A 19,485-nucleotide genomic window follows, 5' to 3' on the forward strand; every position below is an offset into this window, starting at 1 on the left:
TCCCACCGTGTTGCCGTGCCACGCCGAGTGTTTTCAATCTCGCTCCTAATCCAAGATCCAAATGAAAATCAAATTCACAATGAGATGGAGCACATGTCCCGTAATGAGATGCGCAACAAAACAACGAGGACGGGGTCGGAAAATGAGAAACAAAAAAAAAGTGTGTGGGTGTTCGCCATGTAAACAAGCCTCCGCTTACCGTCTAGCACAGCAGGCCAGATGTTTACAGCTGTGCAACTGTGATCTTTAAGCCATAAAATTGCATTTTTGCCTATTTTTTTGACACATAAACACACTCTTACACGTCCTGACATGGATGAATTGTCGACTGGAGCACTTCATCGCTGTTTTTCTTGGCATGTAACATCCCATGTCAACACTTCATTTTGTGCGCGAGATGATACAATTAAAAAAAAGTAAAAACTGGGGGAAAAAATAGATCCCTACTGGGATATTTTTCCTAGGTTTTTTCACACTGTACTTTACACAATCGTAACATAAACTCTAAATCATCAGACGCAAAAAAGCCACAGATGTATTTTTTCCAAGATACATTAAAACTAAATCTTTAAGACTCTTGTTTAGTGGCAAAGGAGGGCAGCTTGGTGTGGCAGCAACCTTTGGTTCCAAAGGTCAATGCCTTAAATAATAAGGTACTAGGCTCCCATATATTCCAGATGAAATGGTTATAGGTGGTAAACTACATACGTAGAACACTCATTGTATCTATAAGGATGACATGCGATTCATTCATGAATTGAAAGTTGTCCTACTGGCTTGAGGAATAAAATAAAACAGGACCTGCTGTTATTAGAAAAAATAATTTTTGGCAATTTTTTCCCCCTGTAACAGCACAAATGTTTTATTCCTTACATACACTTTGGTAAAGAAAACCGTGGCAGAATGACAACACACTGGCAGCTATTCTTCATGTGACCCCATAACAACCACGACACTTGGCAACTACCAGCATAGCGTCAATGCGCCTCAATAAAGATCTTGGCTGACTTTGTCTTTATTCTCTACGTCTCTTCTTCCCTGAACAGAAATAGAGCTTTAGCTTTAATTAAGGCTTCCGTTTATTCAGGGGTATTTGTAAGATACAGCTTTAAGAAAACCGCCGATCCTCTACACTGCTGTGAACAGTTCGGTGTATGCAGTAATACTGAGGTTTACATACATCCGGCTCTGCAAATTGTCTTCTCTCGGAAAAGCTTCCAACATTTTTTCCTTCTTGTTTTTAGGTATCACGTCTGGATTCCAGAAGAATCTTTTTCCATGACTTAAGGCCTGGGCCAAAAAATTAAAAAAAATCATTAAACAAACTTAAGCAGATGCAGGGATCAGGCTGATAGTGACTGTGATGTTTTTACAGAGCTCGCGAAATTCCTTTCGCATGATTTTTGCCTCTTTTCTTATCGCAACAGAGTCATCGTCAAAGCAAAGATCTTACAGCTGTTTCCAGACGTCAGCATGCATATGGAAATCATTCGCCTGTGTTTTCAATATTTCAATATTTCAACATTCCGATTTCATTATTTGTTCGTATTCTCATATTCCTGAGTGTAAACGATGCGGCTATTTTATTTTGGCTACAATGAAACGAATTGCATTAAAAAAAATTATGAACCTCGGCCTGTTGTTTGAGCCCGGATGAGTCATGCTAGCTTTGGTTCACGTGGCCTGGTCGACTGTCAAATCCATCATGAATTTAAAGTAGAAAATGAGCATAAAAGGCCAAGATCAACATGTTATTTCAGCTTGCATGTGTACAACCTGAACAACAAATGACAGCAAGGCTAAATCTCTTCTTTCCTTCCTCTGTCCTTCTATCTAATATATAGCCTGGACCCATTCACCTTCTCTCAAAGGCAAGAACAGAAAGAACGGCTGGCTAGCAGAGAGCACAATAAGGTTCTGGGAAAACTAATGCTGTATGGATGGGGAGTCCAAAAAGCCACGTCGCCTTAATCTACTCGCAACAGGAAACATAATACACAACAATTTCAAACTTGCATTTGACGAGATGAAATACAGTAAAAAAAAAAAAAAAAAAAAGCATGTAAAGGGAAAAAGGACCCTTCCCACCCTCTCACAGACCTTAGGAGCTCTTGGTGTTCATGGAGTGCTCTTACTTGACATAAAATAATAGAAAATACAATAAAAAATCATGTGTTATATGTTCAAATAAACATTAAAAGATTAGAATAGATAGTGCTTAGAGTTTATGTACATACACTATATATATAAAAAGAGGTGTATTGTGCAGAGAAATGAGGCCAAACTGGCCAATCAAATGACTATACAGAAATCACAAAGTAATTATATATTAATATTCAAAGAGGCAAGGCTGAGAATGAGAACGAGAACAAGGCACGTAACATGGTAATGATAAAACTGCAATGAATGGACATTCGGTGCCACCCAGTTGAGGATGGGTTTCCTATTGAGTCTGGTTCCTCTCAAGGTTTCTTTCTCATACCATCTCACAGACACCTCTGGCTCACTCATTTGAGATAAACGTATATTCACTAAGCTTATAGATTTCTATTTTATAATCTCTTTATGTCTGTAAAGCTGCTTTGGGACACTATGTCACATGTCTAAACATGAGAGCGTGAGGTAAAAAAGATCTATGAATATTTTAAATAAATGAATTAAGTATATAGTAAACAATGCTGAGCTATATTTATTTGAAAATCTAAAAAAAAAATAAAAATACACCAGCTTTTAAAAAGGCTCTTTCATTTTCAGGAAATACAAAGACAAAATAAGAATCGGAAATCAATACAATGAAGTGTCTTGAACAACATCTAAGCGCATTGATGCTAATTAGAAGCTGAACATTGAACACAGAAGCCGAATTGAATTCACCAAGCAGTTCCTGACTCCATGGAATGTTTTTTCTTTTCACTATCAACACCTAATGCGTATACACTGCACGTGGATCGTTGGGTCGAAGACCCAGCAAGCTCTGGTTCCTATCAGAGGTCTCTGGGGAAGATTTAGTGGAAAAAACAACATCTACTTATGGACGAAGCACCGGAATCTGCGCCATCGTCAATTCCAGCTTTCCATCACATTTCCAATTCTTTGCTCAATACAACTAATTCCTCTCTGATTCAAAACAGTCGTGCGGAGTCCAAAATCTGTATCCGTGAGGTTTTGGAGTTCGCATTGGCGTGAAAAGCGTTTCCAGAACATGGAGTCTGCAAAATCGAATGTTACAATTCTTTCCTCTTTTCAACTACTGCTCCATAAAAGTTCCATAAAAGCAAACTCATATAGAGCTAAATATAAGTGTAGCGCAAGATGTTAAACAACATACGGTCAAAGTATTGAGCAGTGAATGAAGAAGTACACAGCTCGGTTTCCCGTGGCGAGGGTAAATTGCCTGTGTGTTTGAGTCGAAAGACACTCCAATCTCTCAAACACCACTAATTTCCTGGATCAGAAATTCAGACGAAATCGTCAATATGTCACTTGCAAATGGTAATGTAACACACATACTGCTAGACTGGGCTTTGGGCCAGGGACAGAGTGAAAGACAGAGATACATCACTGGTAAGAAACAGGAAGAAAGAATGAGAGAAGGAATGCAGTGTCTGAGGAGGCACTTTAGCCTCTGTGAAAGAATGATAAAGAACATAAAACTAGCCTTGAACTCAAAAATGTGATATGTATGCTTTAACTCGACTTTAATACACGACTTCAGAGATTAGCATTCAGGTTGCAGTCAAAAGATTCACATTTCTCAGTATAAAAAGTTCCGTTTCGATAAGTGAATAAGCCAAGAACAAATTGAATAAACGTGACTGCTAATATCTAGCTAGCTAACTCAACATTCTATACACCTGTCTGTATACTTTAATACCATTTAATGCTAACATCCACTTATTTAAAGTTAGAAATTGGGGGTTGCTATGTTACGCTGTATCAGATTTGACTGTTAAAGTGTCACTTGATGCAAATTGGATTTCTGAGACTCCTCTTTTATGATATATTGCAAATGAATAAATATGAATGTAGTAATGAAAATTAATATTAATATTAATATGGAAAGCGATCGAAAAGTGGATGTTCTCAGTGCATAAGACATTAACAGAATTTGGCAGACGTCTGTAATGAGAGCAACTTACAATTATCAATTATGCATTTTATATGACAAGACCACTGGAGGGTTAGGGGCATTGGCATCTCAGTGGTGCTGGGATGTAAACTCACGACCTCTCGTTTAGAAGTCCAACATCTTAAACACTTCTGTTGGACTTCTGGGAAGTGTTAGCTCAGTGGTTAAGGCTCTTGTTTCCTGATCGGAAGGTTGAGGATTCCAAGGTTGGGGACACCCCCAATATGCCACTGTTGGGACCTTGATTAAAACCCTTAAACCCTCTCTGCACCAGGGGTGCTATATCATGGCTGACCCTTCATTTTGACCCCAGTCTCCTAATGAACTGGTACATGTGAAGAAAGAAGGTCACTGTGCTGTAGTGTACATGTGATGAGCAAATCCTAGCTCCCACAAGTTGCCACTGCTGGGCCCTTGAGAAAGGCCCTCAACACTGAGATATAAATATAAATTAGATCCAAATAAGGGGTGCATGTCAAAACCCATGAATGGAAGTATAAATGAATATTAGCACAAGCTTCATTTTGTACACTTCAGTATTCAGGATTGTTCAGGAAGGGGATCCTTAGAACATCTTAGCAGCTTCCCACTACTAGGCATCAGTTGGAGTGAGGTTTATACCGTTTTAACACAAATATACACCAACCAGGCATAACATTATGAGCAGTGAAGTGACTATATTTAAGTAGATATATTCAGTAGGCAGCAAATGAACATTTTGTCCTCAAAGTTGACGTGTTAGAAGCAGGACAAATGGGTGACCGCAAGGATTTGAGCGAGTTTGACAAATTGTGACGGCTGGACGACTGGGTCAGAGCCTCTTCAAAACTGCAGCTCTTGTGGGATGTTTCTGGTCTGCAGTGGTCAGAATCTATGAAAAGTGCTCCAAGAAGGAACAGTGGTAAACTGGCGACAGGGTCGAGGCTCATCAATGCACGTGGGGAGTGAAGGCTGGTCCAATAGTCGAGCTCCTGTAGCTTTGGTCCAATCTCTCGATTGCTTATTTACATTTGTTTCCATAGTTGTTGCTTTGCACTTCTTACGTTTACATTTATAGCATATGGCAGACGCCCACATCCAGAGCAACTTACAATTATCACATTTGTTTACCTGAGCAGTTATGGGGTTGAAGGCATTGCCCAGGGGCTCAGGAGTGACAGATTGGTGTGGTAGGGACAAAAGTCCAATGCTTCTTTGCAGTCCATTCCACATCACCGCTGTTTTCATCCTGGGATTTGATTGAGGGCTGTACTACTGTACAACCGTTTACCACAGAAGGTGCACACAAGTAACAATTAGGGGTGCAAGGGATCGCTGTTGATCACTAATCCATACGGATCACGACTCATGGTTCGGCTCGCACGTGGGCCCCGGATTAATCGCTAAATTTTTTTGTTGCGGATTAATCTTAAATAGTTCTTTTTCTTGCTGATATTGCTTTTTAAGTAAATTCTTAACTACAAAAAGCAGTCATGTTTTCACGCAGACGTGAATCAGTGTTAATCGGTCAACAACAACGACTAGATGAGGAGGTGAAGAACTTGAAAAGCCTCCTGCATCATTCAAATCTTAATTCAAATTTCGTTGCTGTAACTTTTCTCGTAGTAAATGAAAAAGCTTTTTTTTTAATATAAGCAAATTATATTTGTCTCCTTCCCTTTTTTTGCTAATCAGAAAAATTATCGTATCTGTGACTCAAAAACAGTAACGTGATCCGTTGCGCCACAAGTGAAAGTTTGCAATGTGAAGGTTCATTTACACCAGTGACAGGAATGCAGCAGTTAAGGCACTGGACTTTGGCTTGGAAGGTTGTGAGTTCAAATCCCAGCACCACCAAGCTACAACTGTTGGGCCCTTAATCCTCAGATCAGTTGTAAGCTCGTCTGTCAAATGCCTTAAATGTAATGAAGGTTTGAAACTTGAAGGTTCCTAATTCGGGGACATGCTGCATTCTGTACACTATTGTTAAAAAGTAAGATTTACATGCACTTTCGAATTCTCTGCACTTTTTCTTTTCTGCATTCTGACCTGTTTACCTCATCAGTCACTAACTTTTGGCTGACTGTATTCCATAAATTCTATTTAAAAAAATTCCATTAAAAGGCCACTCAGACACTGAAATCGCTTTTTTTTTATTTATTTATTTTTATTATTACTGTCAAATCTGTTTTATTATATTTACAGGAAGATGTTTGGACAGCAGCTGCTTTGAGATCTAAAATATATAGCTAATGGACATTCTGTAGTATGATTTCATAAACAAAAGTTTCGAGGAGCACTCCTCCCAGTTCAGGCAGGGCAACGAAGGAATCCTCATGCTCTTTCGCTGACACACACACACACACACACACACACACACACACACACACACACACACACATACTGAGTCCATGAAAATCCTTCTCATTCTTCCTCGGAGTGTATTAAAGGTCTCCGAGACTATGCTGATGCAGCGCAGGCCCCCGCTCCCACTCAACACTTCCAGCTGCCACGTCACATGACTCTGAGCCTGAGGTTTCACAACACACACGCTGAGAAGCTGAGCCAGAGGCAGAGCAAGAGCAGGTTCGATTTTTCTTTCAATCCGAGCTTCCCCCAGCATGCCCTTGCTTGCATTCGTACTTTTTTCTTTTTCGAACCAGTGAACGTGGTCTGTTTTGAGGCTGAAACGGCGACAACGGCGAGGACAGAGATTCTGTGCAATATCACGCTGAAGGGATTTTGTTTCTCTTTGCAGTAGTGGAATGTTAATGGCATCATCAAAGTACTCCAGGAAACACCCCCCTACCCCACCCCACCCCACCTGACTACCGAGTAGCGTTCTGCTTTCATCGTCTGCCACTGAAACGCCAAGCACACACACACACACACACACACACACACACACACACACACACACACACATGCACAGACACATCACAGATCTTTCGCTAACGTATCACTGATTAGTTTCTGCAGATGGCCCAAATGGATACTCTTTAGTCAGGGGCTTTTAAAAGCATCCCTGAGGTGATCTGAGAAACGGCACACGAGCAGACACGCTATATGAGCTCTCGCAACTGATTGTATTAGACATCAAAAAGCCGAAAGATTAGACTTTTCACATCTACAATCACAGAAACATGTTGGCCACTGGGTTTCAACAGGAGGTTTAAAACACACACACTTGATGCCTGAGCCTTTTTGCGCTGAGACCAGAAACAAGTCACACAAGACCGAAAATGACACACCACATACCTGCTCCTGTCTTGCATGAGACATCTCAGCATCCCATTCAACTCAAATCAGGTCAAGTCAAGTGGCTTTTATTGCCATTTCAGCCAGTGAAACAAAACAGCGTTCCTCCAGGACCAAGGAGCTACGACGCAGAGCTACACGAGAAACCACGGAAATAACCAACACATTAATGTGCACTTTATGGTCAGGGGTTGACATACTATTTGTTTTTCCGCTCGACACGGTTGTAAAGAGTGGCTACATGGGTTAACCTCAAACCTAAACATTCTCCTCTGACCGCTCCAAGCAACAAAGCAATTCCCCATGGATGTTTTTTGTGTTCCGCACCATGCTGGGACCGTTTTTGTTGTTTTTTTTAAAATGAAAATCCCAGGAGATCATTGATTTCTCAATCTACCAGTAGCTTTGTCACGGTTTAACTCACAAATTTCACACGTTTTCTTTTTTTTATTGGCGTATAAAACTCCCCATAGGTTGTTATTTGGTGTTTCACACTATGTTCCACACACTTGAAGTATGTTCCACTTTAGGTATAGGGTTGTAAAAAAATATCAATACACGTGAGTATCGTGATATTATACTTGCTGATACTGTATCGATTCTCAAAAACACAATATCGATAAAAAAAAACTTGTTTTGTTTTGTTTTGAGTTTATATCCCGACCACTAGATAGATAAATAGATAGATAGCAGTCTTCTTCTAATCTAATAATGCACGGCTCTAATGTTAGCGTTAATATTAACCTATTTCCTGGGAACGCTTCTCGTTATAGAAGAAATAATAGTCTATCGTACTCTTTTTTTTCTTGCCTCTCTACGATTGTAGCTTTTTGATGTAAAACACTTTTTAGTGCTTAGATCATGCTTCTACTACTAGCCTAATGCTAATGGTTATACTAATAATATAATAAAATAATCATCAATCCCACTTCATAATAGGTGTCTTTACGACTATGTGCATATGTTTGAAGAATATATTTTTTAAATGACCATATTAGGTACAATGATAATAATTGTTTTCATGTATTGCAAAACACTTGATGACACTGAGGTTTAAGGGGTAGGTTTAATCAAACTGTTTTTTGGTTCAATATTTTTGCTAAAGTTTACATATGGTGTTGTTAATGACAGCTTTCCTAAAATATATCCTATCCCTAAAATAAGAAATATTCCGGTATATCGCCTTACAGTATCGCAACATATCGTATCGCAACATATCGTATCGCAACCCCTGTATCGTGATACGTATCGCATCGCCTGGTTCTTGCCGATACACAGCCCTAACTATGTACTGAATATACTCCAGCAAGCCACTTTTCCATTTTTGATGCAACATCAATATCAGAGCTCAGAGTATCTTCCCGATACCTGATACTGATCCAATAAACATCCTTTTAGGAACTATACAAGCTTTAGGCGAAACATCAGACGCACCACGGAACCAGTGCAGATCCTCGTATCGAACAATAAGTTCGACAGACTGCATTATAAAGCCGTATATTTACACCTCAAGTGAACAACCCTGAACATTCTGATACAAGACATCTGCTGCTCAACATTTTTTGTTTCATCAAGTACTTTCCAGATGTTTGCACAATTCTGGAGCCCCATTATCATAACTAAAAAAATAAATAAAAAAAATGTAAAGCTAAGGAAAATTCATTTGTAGAACCAAGATGTCTCTATTGAATGTTAGAGGCGAAGCATGCTGGGAGATTTGCAGTCTGAATTCTCTCTCGTATCAAACCTTGCAGACACCAGGCTAAATCCAGAGGAAGCTGGCAACGACGACTTAAAAACCTGATCAGATTCTTAATCAACCAGGAAGAAGTGGGAAAATACACGCGCTGCCACACGTGTCTTTTGCGTAGGAGGCACATCCGCATCGGCACAAGTTCCCATGCAGAAAAGTAGCAGTAGTGGCGGCAACAGCTTGTGCCCCTGCTGGAGAACCAAGGCACGTAGTCGCCACGCCGCCTCCTACTCACTTCTCACTTAGCAGGGCTTTGGGCATCCCAGCATGCACCTTGGTGCGCGAGCCCCACTGCCACTGACAGAGCCGGAGCCGAGTGGTGGGTGTATTCTGCAGAGGTTTGCAGGCTTGCAGAGAACTGCAGACTGCCAAGGAAGTTTGATCAGATAGAATGCTGTGGAGAAGCAGCATAAGGAAGAGCTTGTTAAGAATTGGCAAAACAGCGAAAGCGCTGCCGACAGACGGGTGATCACACGAAACTAAAATAACGTTGTAGCCTCAGATTCCTGTTCTTGGCTCAAAGGACTGAGACCCATATCGGTCTTTTGCTGTTGTAGCCCATTCTTCTCAGCTTTGCATGCATTTTCTTCTCATCGAAACGAGTGATTATTTGCGCCACGGAAACCGGACTAGCCGTTTTCCTCTTACGTTTCTCATCGAAAGGAAATTTCTGCCTCCAGAACAAGGTTGTTTTTCACAAAATAACGTGAAAACCTGAGAAACTAAATTGAATGCAAATCCAATGGAGCTTTAGAAATACTTAGAGCAGGCAGCCGTATACCAACATGCAGCATAGGGAAGACGGAAATTTTTTTAAAAAAGCTGCAGAAAGATAGGAAGTGCTGACACACACTAATACTTTCTTGCAAAATCCCAGGAGCTACGCGCATATGCCACGTAATAACGCAAAGGCGGACGAAAATGCAGATTACAAATAAAACTGTCAACGTAAAACAAGCGTTAGCCAAACGATCAGCAAAACAACATGAAATGAAACAAGCAAAAAAATGTAAAAATGAAAACAAAAAAAGTTCTTTTCACATTTATTGCATGTAAAAGATATCCAGAGCGACCTACATTTATCTCAGTTATACAACTGAGGGTTAAGGGCCGTGTTTAAGGACCCAGCAGTAGCAGCCTGATGGTTCTGGGATTTGAACCCATGACATTCTGATCAGAAATCCAACATCTTATCCTCTGAGATACCACTTTTCACTTCTTCTTGCGGTTGCTCCCATTAGAGGTTGCTAGACTGGCTCATCCTTCTTCATTCCACCCTGTCCTCTACATCTGCCTCTACTGAACCAACCAGCTGCATGTCATCCCTCACCACATCTATACACCTCCTCCTTGGCCTTCCTCTTTTCCAGCATTCTTGTACCCATGTCCCTCCAAAATGTCCTACCTGTGTGGTCCCTCTAATAAACTCATTACTAATCCTGTCCATAATCGTCACTCCAGCATCTTCAACTCTGCCACCTCCTGTCTGTTTGTCAATGTCACTGTCTCTAAACTATAAAACATAGCAGGTCTCACCACCATCTTATACACTTTCCCTTTCACTCTTCTATTACATCTCAAAACAAAACACACAACAAAGGTTTGACAAACGCCAAAGAACAGAGTCAATTGAACGGATCAGTTCGCAGTGAGCTGAATGAATGAGTCCTTCTAAACAGAATCTGTATAAATTGAAACACGTGTGACTCATCAAAATGAGTGTGATTGCAAACGTGGAAGGGTGTACAGTAATCCGGTGGTTACGTTCCACACCCGCCCGCGATAGATAGAAAACCTCGTTAAACAGACGCCACCCCAAAAAATGCTATTTTATGTATACAGTACTGTACTGTGTTAAATTCGTTTGCCTGATTTTCCCGGTCTCTCTCGGAGAGACCGGGAAAATCAGGCAAACGAATTAGTTATGTGGTAAATGCAATTTCGCGAGAAACCGGGGGCACGAGATTCAAACCACGGTCAAGTGGGGGATCAGTGTTTTTAGAGACCACGGTAACCATTTAAAGGCTTTGGTGTCTGATGGGAAATGGAGTTTAAGTCCGATTGTGTCCTGAAACCTTTATTCCTTTCTAGCCAGGATTCTCAAACTGGAAGTATGACTTAGAGAGGTGAAGTATATACAGGATGGTGTTATATATGCATTTATTTGACTTCCTGTTTGTATTAAGCTGTCTGACTAAGCAGGTGTATCTGATGGTTTGAACCCAAACCTCAGGAACACGTCAGCCTGTAAAGAAGGTCAACAATAATAAAAGTGAGTTGAATATCAGGTATACAGGCAGCTTCTGCAAATGAAAACTCTGGAATAAACAGCCAGATAATCTGAGTGTACTAGGGATTGCATTAATCGTTAAAAGGTAACAATTTGATTCATCCATTCAAAAAACGTGTGTATCGTGATGCATAATACTTTTTAATATTTAATATTATTTTTTATCTATATATACGTATTAGTGGATGTGCTACACTTTTATTATTTAGAAAGTAGGCAATAATTTGTGACCAATATTTGATATGTGAATTGATTTCTCTTCGACTGAACTGTTTCTCGAGCGTGTTCTCCCAGCGCCACTTCTGCTACGTGACTACAACGCATCACAACACTACGGAGGCGTGTCCTGAGAGTCACATAGAATACAGATTGACATGGCAGAGGTAGAGCTGCATCTTCTTGCACACAGAACAGGAAAAGAAAATCTGGTTTTATTTATTTATTTAATTATTTATTTATATTGCTCTACAATGACCTGTTTGTGAAAGGGGCCATGCGTTAGAAGTCAGAAGGCACTTAAGTAAATTGGTGATTTGCTGTCTGTCTGAACTAATGAAATAAAAGTGAACATATCAGTACTATATTGAATTGCACAGCATCATATTTTTCCACTGAATCGTATGGTGTTGAATCGGATCGCACTGCATCGTAATTGTGTGGAATCGTATAGTTTCTCATCGAATCGGTAGCTGCTTCATATGTATCTTTAATGTATCGTATCAATGGCTATGCATCGAGTTACAGTATGAATTGCACTGGCCTCGGTAATGAAGATGCACATCCCTAAACTGTACATGTGGAAAAAATACTTCAACAAATTAATTAATAAATTAATTTTTTACATCTTGATGGGGAAGTTTTTACCAGTTTGATTGTCCCTGTCAGGTAAAGTGCTTTAAGAAAAACTGCTATGTGTGTGTGTGTGTGTGTGTGTGTTGCGTATGTGTATGTAGACATATTTTTATATCATAGTACGAACTAAGTTTTGACCAGGTGGATGGTCCCTAGTGCTTTAAAAAAACTGCAGTGTGTGTGTGTGTGTGTCTGCATTACATGGGTTAGATTAAGAAGATCTTCTGCTAGAGTTTGGACATCAACCCTACTGAACACCGTTAAAATAAATTAGAATGCTGACTTCACCCCGGGCCTCCTCACCTTCTCTCCTACATCAGTACCTGACTTTACTAACAGCCTTGTCTCTGAATACTCACAAATCTCCACAAGCATACTTCAAAATGTACTGAAACATCTTCCCAGAAGAGTGGAGATTAATATAACAGCAAAAGGGGAATGAATGTAAAATAGGATGTAGCACGTATAATCTTCTAGTCAGGTGTCCACAAACATTTGTCCATATACTGTACATTTGTCCATACTACTGTACATGGCATTTATTTTCCAGACAATAGGTTTCTCCAGACAAGAAGACTCTTCGTAAATTCTGTTTGCTTCGAGACAAAAAGCAATAAAGCTGCCACTGGGTTGAATACTGAGGCCCTGATTCACGACAGTTCTGAAAATGAAGAATAATTGCTTGTACGGCTCATTTGGAATCGAAACGATGTAGTGTGCAAAAGAGGAAAAGGTTTTAATATGTGCTTAATAAACAACTTCTTATCTGTTATAAGTATGTGGTGGTGTGAAACACGAGTTATCGCTCGTGTAATAGTAGCATTTAAAAGTCAGTCTTCCAAAAGCAACTCCCCCCAGCTATTGTTTTATGTTACTAAAGAGCGCATGAATAAAAAACTCTTTGGCATGGCTCTCTCATGCATGCGTGTGAGCGTTCAACAAGATCTCATAAAAAAAATCTTTTTTCACCACCATAATTCAGGGAAACCTTTCGATACTATCACATCGTTTCCTTGCAAAACTGTGGCCAAGAAAAACAGAACGACTAGAAATGGTGAGACTGACAAGTCTAACAAATGCAGATGTCCGAACGCAGACCTTTCCCCAACAGCCTGCTAGAAATCATCACTTACCCCCCTCCCCACACCAGCACTTCACATGAACCTCCTGACTAACTTTTAAGTGCAGGATTTGATGAATTATTCAGTCTAGTAACTTGGTACGAAAACGCTTATTGTTGCCCTTTTGTCTAAAAGTTCGCTTTGCGTGAATGTGCAGCGCGTTAATCTGAACTCAATCTTTACAAAAAACTGTTCTGAGACTGCCACATGGTAAAAACCCTTCCACATACGAATAACTTATACTGTATCATATGCTACTTTATATAGACAAAAATACTGGGACAAAAGACTTTTCCAGCTGTTACACAAATCTGGAGGCACACAATTGTATAGGACATCTTTGGATGCTTTCAAATGACATTTTCCCTCCACTTAAACTAGGAGACCCAAAACTGTTCCAGCATGACAATGCACCTGACAATGCACAATGCAACCAGCTACATGAAGATATGGTTTGCATGGGTTGGAGTTGAAGAGTTCCTGTTATAGATCTCCGACCGTTTTTAAAAACCTTCGGGGTGAATGTGATCAGTACCTGACTTTATTTACACCCTTGTGGCTGAATGAGCACAAATCTCCATAAGCACACTCCAAAATCTAGTGAAACATCTTCCCAGAAGAGTGGAGGTTATTGTTTCAGCAAACGAGGACTAAATGTGGAATGGGATGTTCAAAAAAATCACATACCAATCTTAGGTTCAGGTGTCCAGATCCTTCTGCCACACAGTTAAGTATAATTTGCAGAAATGGGAAAAAAAACGTTGATTTGCAGTTTTTTGGGTAATGCTCCGCTTAGTACTGACAAAAGAGAAAAGGCTTCAGAAACACGGTTTGTGTTTACAATACATCATGCAAGGTTTTAAAACAGAGCTGATGTGTATGCATTTCGGCTGTTTTGTTTTAGTAGCTCACAACTGAGCTGAGCAGATGGAAGGTCAGGACTTTCCACTGGGAGTACCAGGATTCAAACTCACAACCTTCCGAAGAGTCATGTAGAGCTCCATGTAGAGCTTTTACTCAGCTCTATATTTCCTTTATAACTTTCTTTTGTGTTTTTTACTAACGTAAATTATGATCAGGTTCCATACATCAATATTTGATCAAAAACTTACATCAAAGAGAAAAGTTGAATGTACAAGTGGTCCCCAAATTACGCTGAAGATTCATCCTGATACCCCATCAGCATTGTAAGATCAAAAAAATCATAAATCGAACCATCTTAATCTGCACTTGTCTATTTGCACAATTTTGCACTTCTGGTAGATGCTAAACTGCATTTCGTTGCTGTGTACTTGTACTGTGCAATGACAATAAAGTATCTATCTATATATCTAGCTAGCTTAACTCAGGGACCACCTGCATATGGAGATGTTTGCTGCACAAGGAAAATGCCCATGTGTCCTCAAGTCCTAAGTAATTTAGTGTTATAATGTATGGTACATTTACATGCAACCAAAAATAAATAGGTTGATAGACCAATCATGTTGGAAAACCTTCCAGTAAACACCTCAAAGCTTGTTCCAAAAAAAATTTTGATGGGGTGGTGTAGATCTGATGAAAAAATACCTTACAACAGTAGTACTTTCAAGTAATGCTGAGATTGAAGGCTGGGAAACCTGATCAGAAGTCCAACATCTTAATCACTGACCCCTCCAATTGCTGTGTAAGTTGTGTGGCACATCACCCTGGAGATACCGTACATTGTGCAAGTCACACGTTTCGAAACTGTCCACGTTGCAACGCGGTAAAAAAGGAGCGCCGGTGATCGAGCCCGCTAAGAAGTAGCCTCGTGGTGAAAGAGAGCGCATTTCTAGATAGGCATAAATCAGAGGGAGAAAGCTGAGGGTGTTTCTGCAACAAAGTGCTCTCAGAGGAGCTGAGTCTTCAAGCGTGGGTACTGCTAATGCTAGGGTTATCGCAAAGTCCGAGAAACATGCTGAAATCGCCGGAGTGCTCGGGCGAGTATATCAAGCTGACGGACTGTAGACTGTAAACAATATTCCCAAAGAAGTGTCTGTGTTCTCCAGGACTTCGACTTAGTCTTGTGTATGAATGAAAAAAAAAAATACAATTAGAAATAAACTGAAATGTGTATGACTTTCAGGGGCAACCTGAACTGGAGTGTAACTAAATTATGAAGACTCTCACATCCGAACGCTAAAAGCCTTTTTTCCCACTAGGTTCCCCTCGCTGAGTAAAAGCTTTGCAGGTTAGATGGAGTAATCCAGCCATTCGACTTGGCCAGACTCCAAGCCGGGTCTGTCATCTCCCGGGATACCCAGTGTGTATGTGTGTGTGTGTAAGATAACTGCAGGACAGGCACGCTCAACAGCCTCTCATCCTGCAGTGAAGCAGCATGACAGAAGGTGAAGGCAGGAGCCGGCACGTGCTCGAACGAGGTCATGCTAGCGTTTCAGGGAGGCGTCTGGACACGCTCGGTGTGTTCATGATGAAAAGGTAACCCTTTCCACATGAGTCATGCTTCGGTGCTACACAGGCAAGCCTCGCAAAAAAAAATTTCCTTGCAGCTCTGTTTGGGCTGCTTTTCACTCATATAGAACGATCCCGGGTGGGCTTATTCGTTTTAGGATCATACTCATGAAGGGTAATGTGTTCTGCTGTGGATGGAGGGTCTTAGGCTCCATGAGCAGATGCAGAACTTCATCAGCGAGGAACTCTTCCATGTGGACGGAATTCAAAGCGCAACACGCGAAATAACATCTATGTCCATTTTGAATTATTTACAGAGAGCACATTTGGTGGGGAAACATGAGACGTACGATAGTTGATAAACAACATAAATGTTCCCTGCCAGCAGCAAGCTCTGTTTTGCCAATAAGCAGTCGCTCAGTTCTGATCTCGAAAGCTGCTTGAACAAACAGAAAGTCCGAGGAATATGAATAGAATTACAGAATTAGAGTTAAACTGTGGTTTAATAGACAAAACTCTGGAGGGTTTCTGAGAGCGGTGGGAAGTTGTCGCTCGGTAGTTAAGAGTAGAGGTCGACCGATTGTTTAGCTGGGTAATGATTTCGTCCTTTTTTAATTAATCGGACGATTGTGCTGCAAGTTAGGCTGATTATTAGCAAGCACAGGTTCTTCACTTGCAAAAGAGATCATAACTCTACCCACACCAGCAGGTGGCAGCAGTCTGTATTCGGCATCCAAACAGGCAAACCAGAACAGCTAGAACTGTGATTATATAAAGCAAACCGCGTTTGCACCTGCTGCAATCGTTCGGATTCGTGTAGCTTTTTTCAATCATCTCTGCTAAGTTGGGAAGATAAGAACATGAATCACAACAAGTTTTCGTGTTCCCTCTTCACTCTGTTGTTGTTTGGTTTTGTCAATTTGGGGTTTTTTTCTCGCGTGCTCATTCGCTAAGATGAATAGCCAATCGGACTTTTCCTTCTTGCTGACGAGCTCCGCCTCCAAGTCGACATGCAGACCAGAAACAGACAGAGCCGACTGACGGCTTGCTGTATCTCAGGCTTTAGGTTGTTTTTTGAATCTAGGCTTATACATTTCATTGGTGAAATATGATGCTACTTTTGGAGAGAGACCAAGAGAACATTTTGGAAATGTACAGTATTGTTAGGGAGTCTTCAACCAGCTGTAGTTTAGGCTACATGTAGGCAGGGACACCAAAACCTGCTAACAAATCACAGGGTGTACTGTTGAGTAGTGGGTTGTTGGTCTGCACTAATGGAGGACAGGGAGCCGAATTAAACCCAATACAGAATAGAGAGACCTGGTGGTCTAGTGGTTAGGATGCCGATCCCCAGTCAGGGAACCAACCCCAGCCACTTTCAGTGCCGGTCCCAAGCCCGGATAAATGGGGAGGGTTGCATCCAGCATAAAAACATGTGCCAAATCAAACGTGCGGAGGATCTGCTGTGGCGACCCCTAACGGGAGAAGCCGAAAGAAAGTTACAGAATAGAGAGACCTGGTCATGTAAGTCACCATGCAGAATCTTAGTCATTGCATAAAGATCAACCATTCTGTTCTAAAGAAAAAATTCAGGCACATGTTATAAAACAAACAATGAGGATGCATATTCTTATTATTATGCTTGGACCCAAGTCAAGAATCGTGTTGGATTTTCACTCACCAGGCCGTCACAGTTGCTAATGGCCACTGAGGTATCGGGTACATTAGTAACGTGGCCCACGTACAGGCATTTGCTTGGCAGGAGAGGCTCTGTCCTGGTTCGGTTATCCTCCTCGTGCCACTCCAGAGTCGCTCCAGGGGCCACTAAGCGTGAGTTGCGCCTCAAGAGCATGTGGAAGTCCTGTCCAAAAACAGTAACATTGTAAAAGATCGTCTCACGGTGCTCTGGGCCTCTGCGTTCATGAGCGTCTCTCCTCCGGCGCCGGTGCTCCAGCCCACTCAAGCGGTCAGTCGAGACGGCGTGGGAGAGGAAGCGTCCGTCTGTGTCCACGCTCACCGGCTTCACCAGGGCATACTCCTTCAGGACATGATGCAGGGAATCTGCCACGGGCACACACACACACACACACACACACAAATTCTGTCAATACACATCCCTAACATGCAGGTCAGTACCTAGAGAAATAATCATCAGTAAGGACAGTTCTTCATATCTAAAAAAAAAGCTTTGTTGAAAGACAAAAAAAAGGCTGCAGAACGTTTCAGAGAAAACTTCCACACTCTGGTGCATTCCTGATCCACTGAAGAAGGCCAAGTTTCCGTCAGCGCCCAGGCCGGTGCCAGGGGGTGCACCCTGCACCCTAATGCATATGCAGGAGAACTTCAGGTGACTGCAGAAGAATTTGAAGCTCACACTTGTTTTTTTCTTCCCAGCGCACCCTTTAGGAGCTTTGACACTAATGCCCAAGGTTTATGCAGAATAATAAAAATGCACGAACGCTGCCTCGGTCAGCTGTTTCACCTCCACCAGATCCTCCAGGAGATCCGAGGCAGGCTGAAGTGTCAGGCACTGGAGACTCCAAGTGAAGCAAGAACGCAGCAGTCAAAAGTTACTCATAAGGATCTTTATTGCAACTTACGGAGGAAAGGAAAGGAAAGGAAAGGAAAGGAAAGGAAAGGAAAGGAGAGGAAAGGGGGAGAAAAGTTGGAGAAAAGGTTGCTGGCATTTAGGGCATTGCCCCCAGGAGATTGTTTTTTGAATCTGACACACTGTAATTGTATTTATATAATGTGTTTTGTTTTCTAATAGGAACATCTCATCTTAGGGTTTATTTAAAGGATCCCTGTGCTCGTTCTCTCTCTCTCTCTCTCTCTCTCTCTCTCACTCTCTGTATCTGTTTATCTTTCTATCTCTCTATCTATCTATCTCCTTTTATCTAGCCATAAAGTGCCCATCAATAGAAGGAAACCTCAGTACATACCTATGCTGTCGGTGATGTAGAGAGCCTCAGTGCGCTGAAAGTGAAGTAATAGAATGATGAAGGTGTATGTGGACGGAGGAAGCTCCATGGCAGGTCGGGGGAAGGAGGGACAGAGCGCTCGAGCGGCCGGCTGCAAACTACCGATGGCCGAGACGCGGCGGAATCGTTTCTGTTTCACCGAGTCCGTCGAATCGACTCTCCCGAATCGAAAAGGTTGCCTGTTAGTTTCTTCCCACTTGGAAGGAACAAAATGGAAAGTATCCTCCGTTTTTTTTATTTTGTACTCTTTAAAACTATTTGGGTTTCTTTTAAAGTCTGTATTTAACGTACATTTTTTGCACTTTTTTTAAACAAAACCCCCCTAAAGCTATTTTCTAATTGCTTGGAATAAATATGCTCTTTTCCCTAATAATCACAAATATTTAATCAATAAAATGTTTTAATAAATAAAATTTTGTAAAACACTGGTCAAGCCTCAGGTTTCTGAATCCCCCCCTCCTTTTTTTTCTTTTTTTCTTTCTTTCCGTTCCTTTAAATGGAACTGGTCCTCCTGGGAATCGACTCGGATCAAAGGAATCGACTCACTAGGAATAATGCTCATCCTAACTGCAAAGCGCTCCAGCAGTTCATCTCTCTCTCTCTCTCTCTCTCTCTCTCTCTCTCTCTCTCTCTCTCTCTCTCGTTTCCACCTCGCTCTTTCTCTCCAACCTTCCTCTCTCTCAATATCTCGT

The 19,485-nt window shown here is 41.3% G+C and overlaps 1 protein-coding gene across 1 annotated transcript in view; it reads right to left on the reverse strand.

The window, feature by feature from the left end:
* adamts2a (ADAM metallopeptidase with thrombospondin type 1 motif, 2a) overlaps positions 1-18,974 on the reverse strand; it is a 72,069-nt gene extending 53,095 nt beyond the window's left edge. The window contains exons 1-2 of the mRNA XM_046867614.1: positions 18,755-18,974; positions 17,494-17,873 (exon numbers count right to left, since the gene is read on the reverse strand). Of these exons, the coding sequence (XP_046723570.1) occupies positions 17,494-17,873; positions 18,755-18,842 (468 nt within the window). The 5' untranslated portion in view covers positions 18,843-18,974. The remainder of the gene's footprint in view (positions 1-17,493; positions 17,874-18,754) is intronic.
* Between the last annotated feature and the right edge of the window lie 511 nt (positions 18,975-19,485).

This window comes from Silurus meridionalis, chromosome 15, assembly GCF_014805685.1.
Source record: "Silurus meridionalis isolate SWU-2019-XX chromosome 15, ASM1480568v1, whole genome shotgun sequence".
Lineage (NCBI taxonomy): Eukaryota > Metazoa > Chordata > Actinopteri > Siluriformes > Siluridae > Silurus > Silurus meridionalis.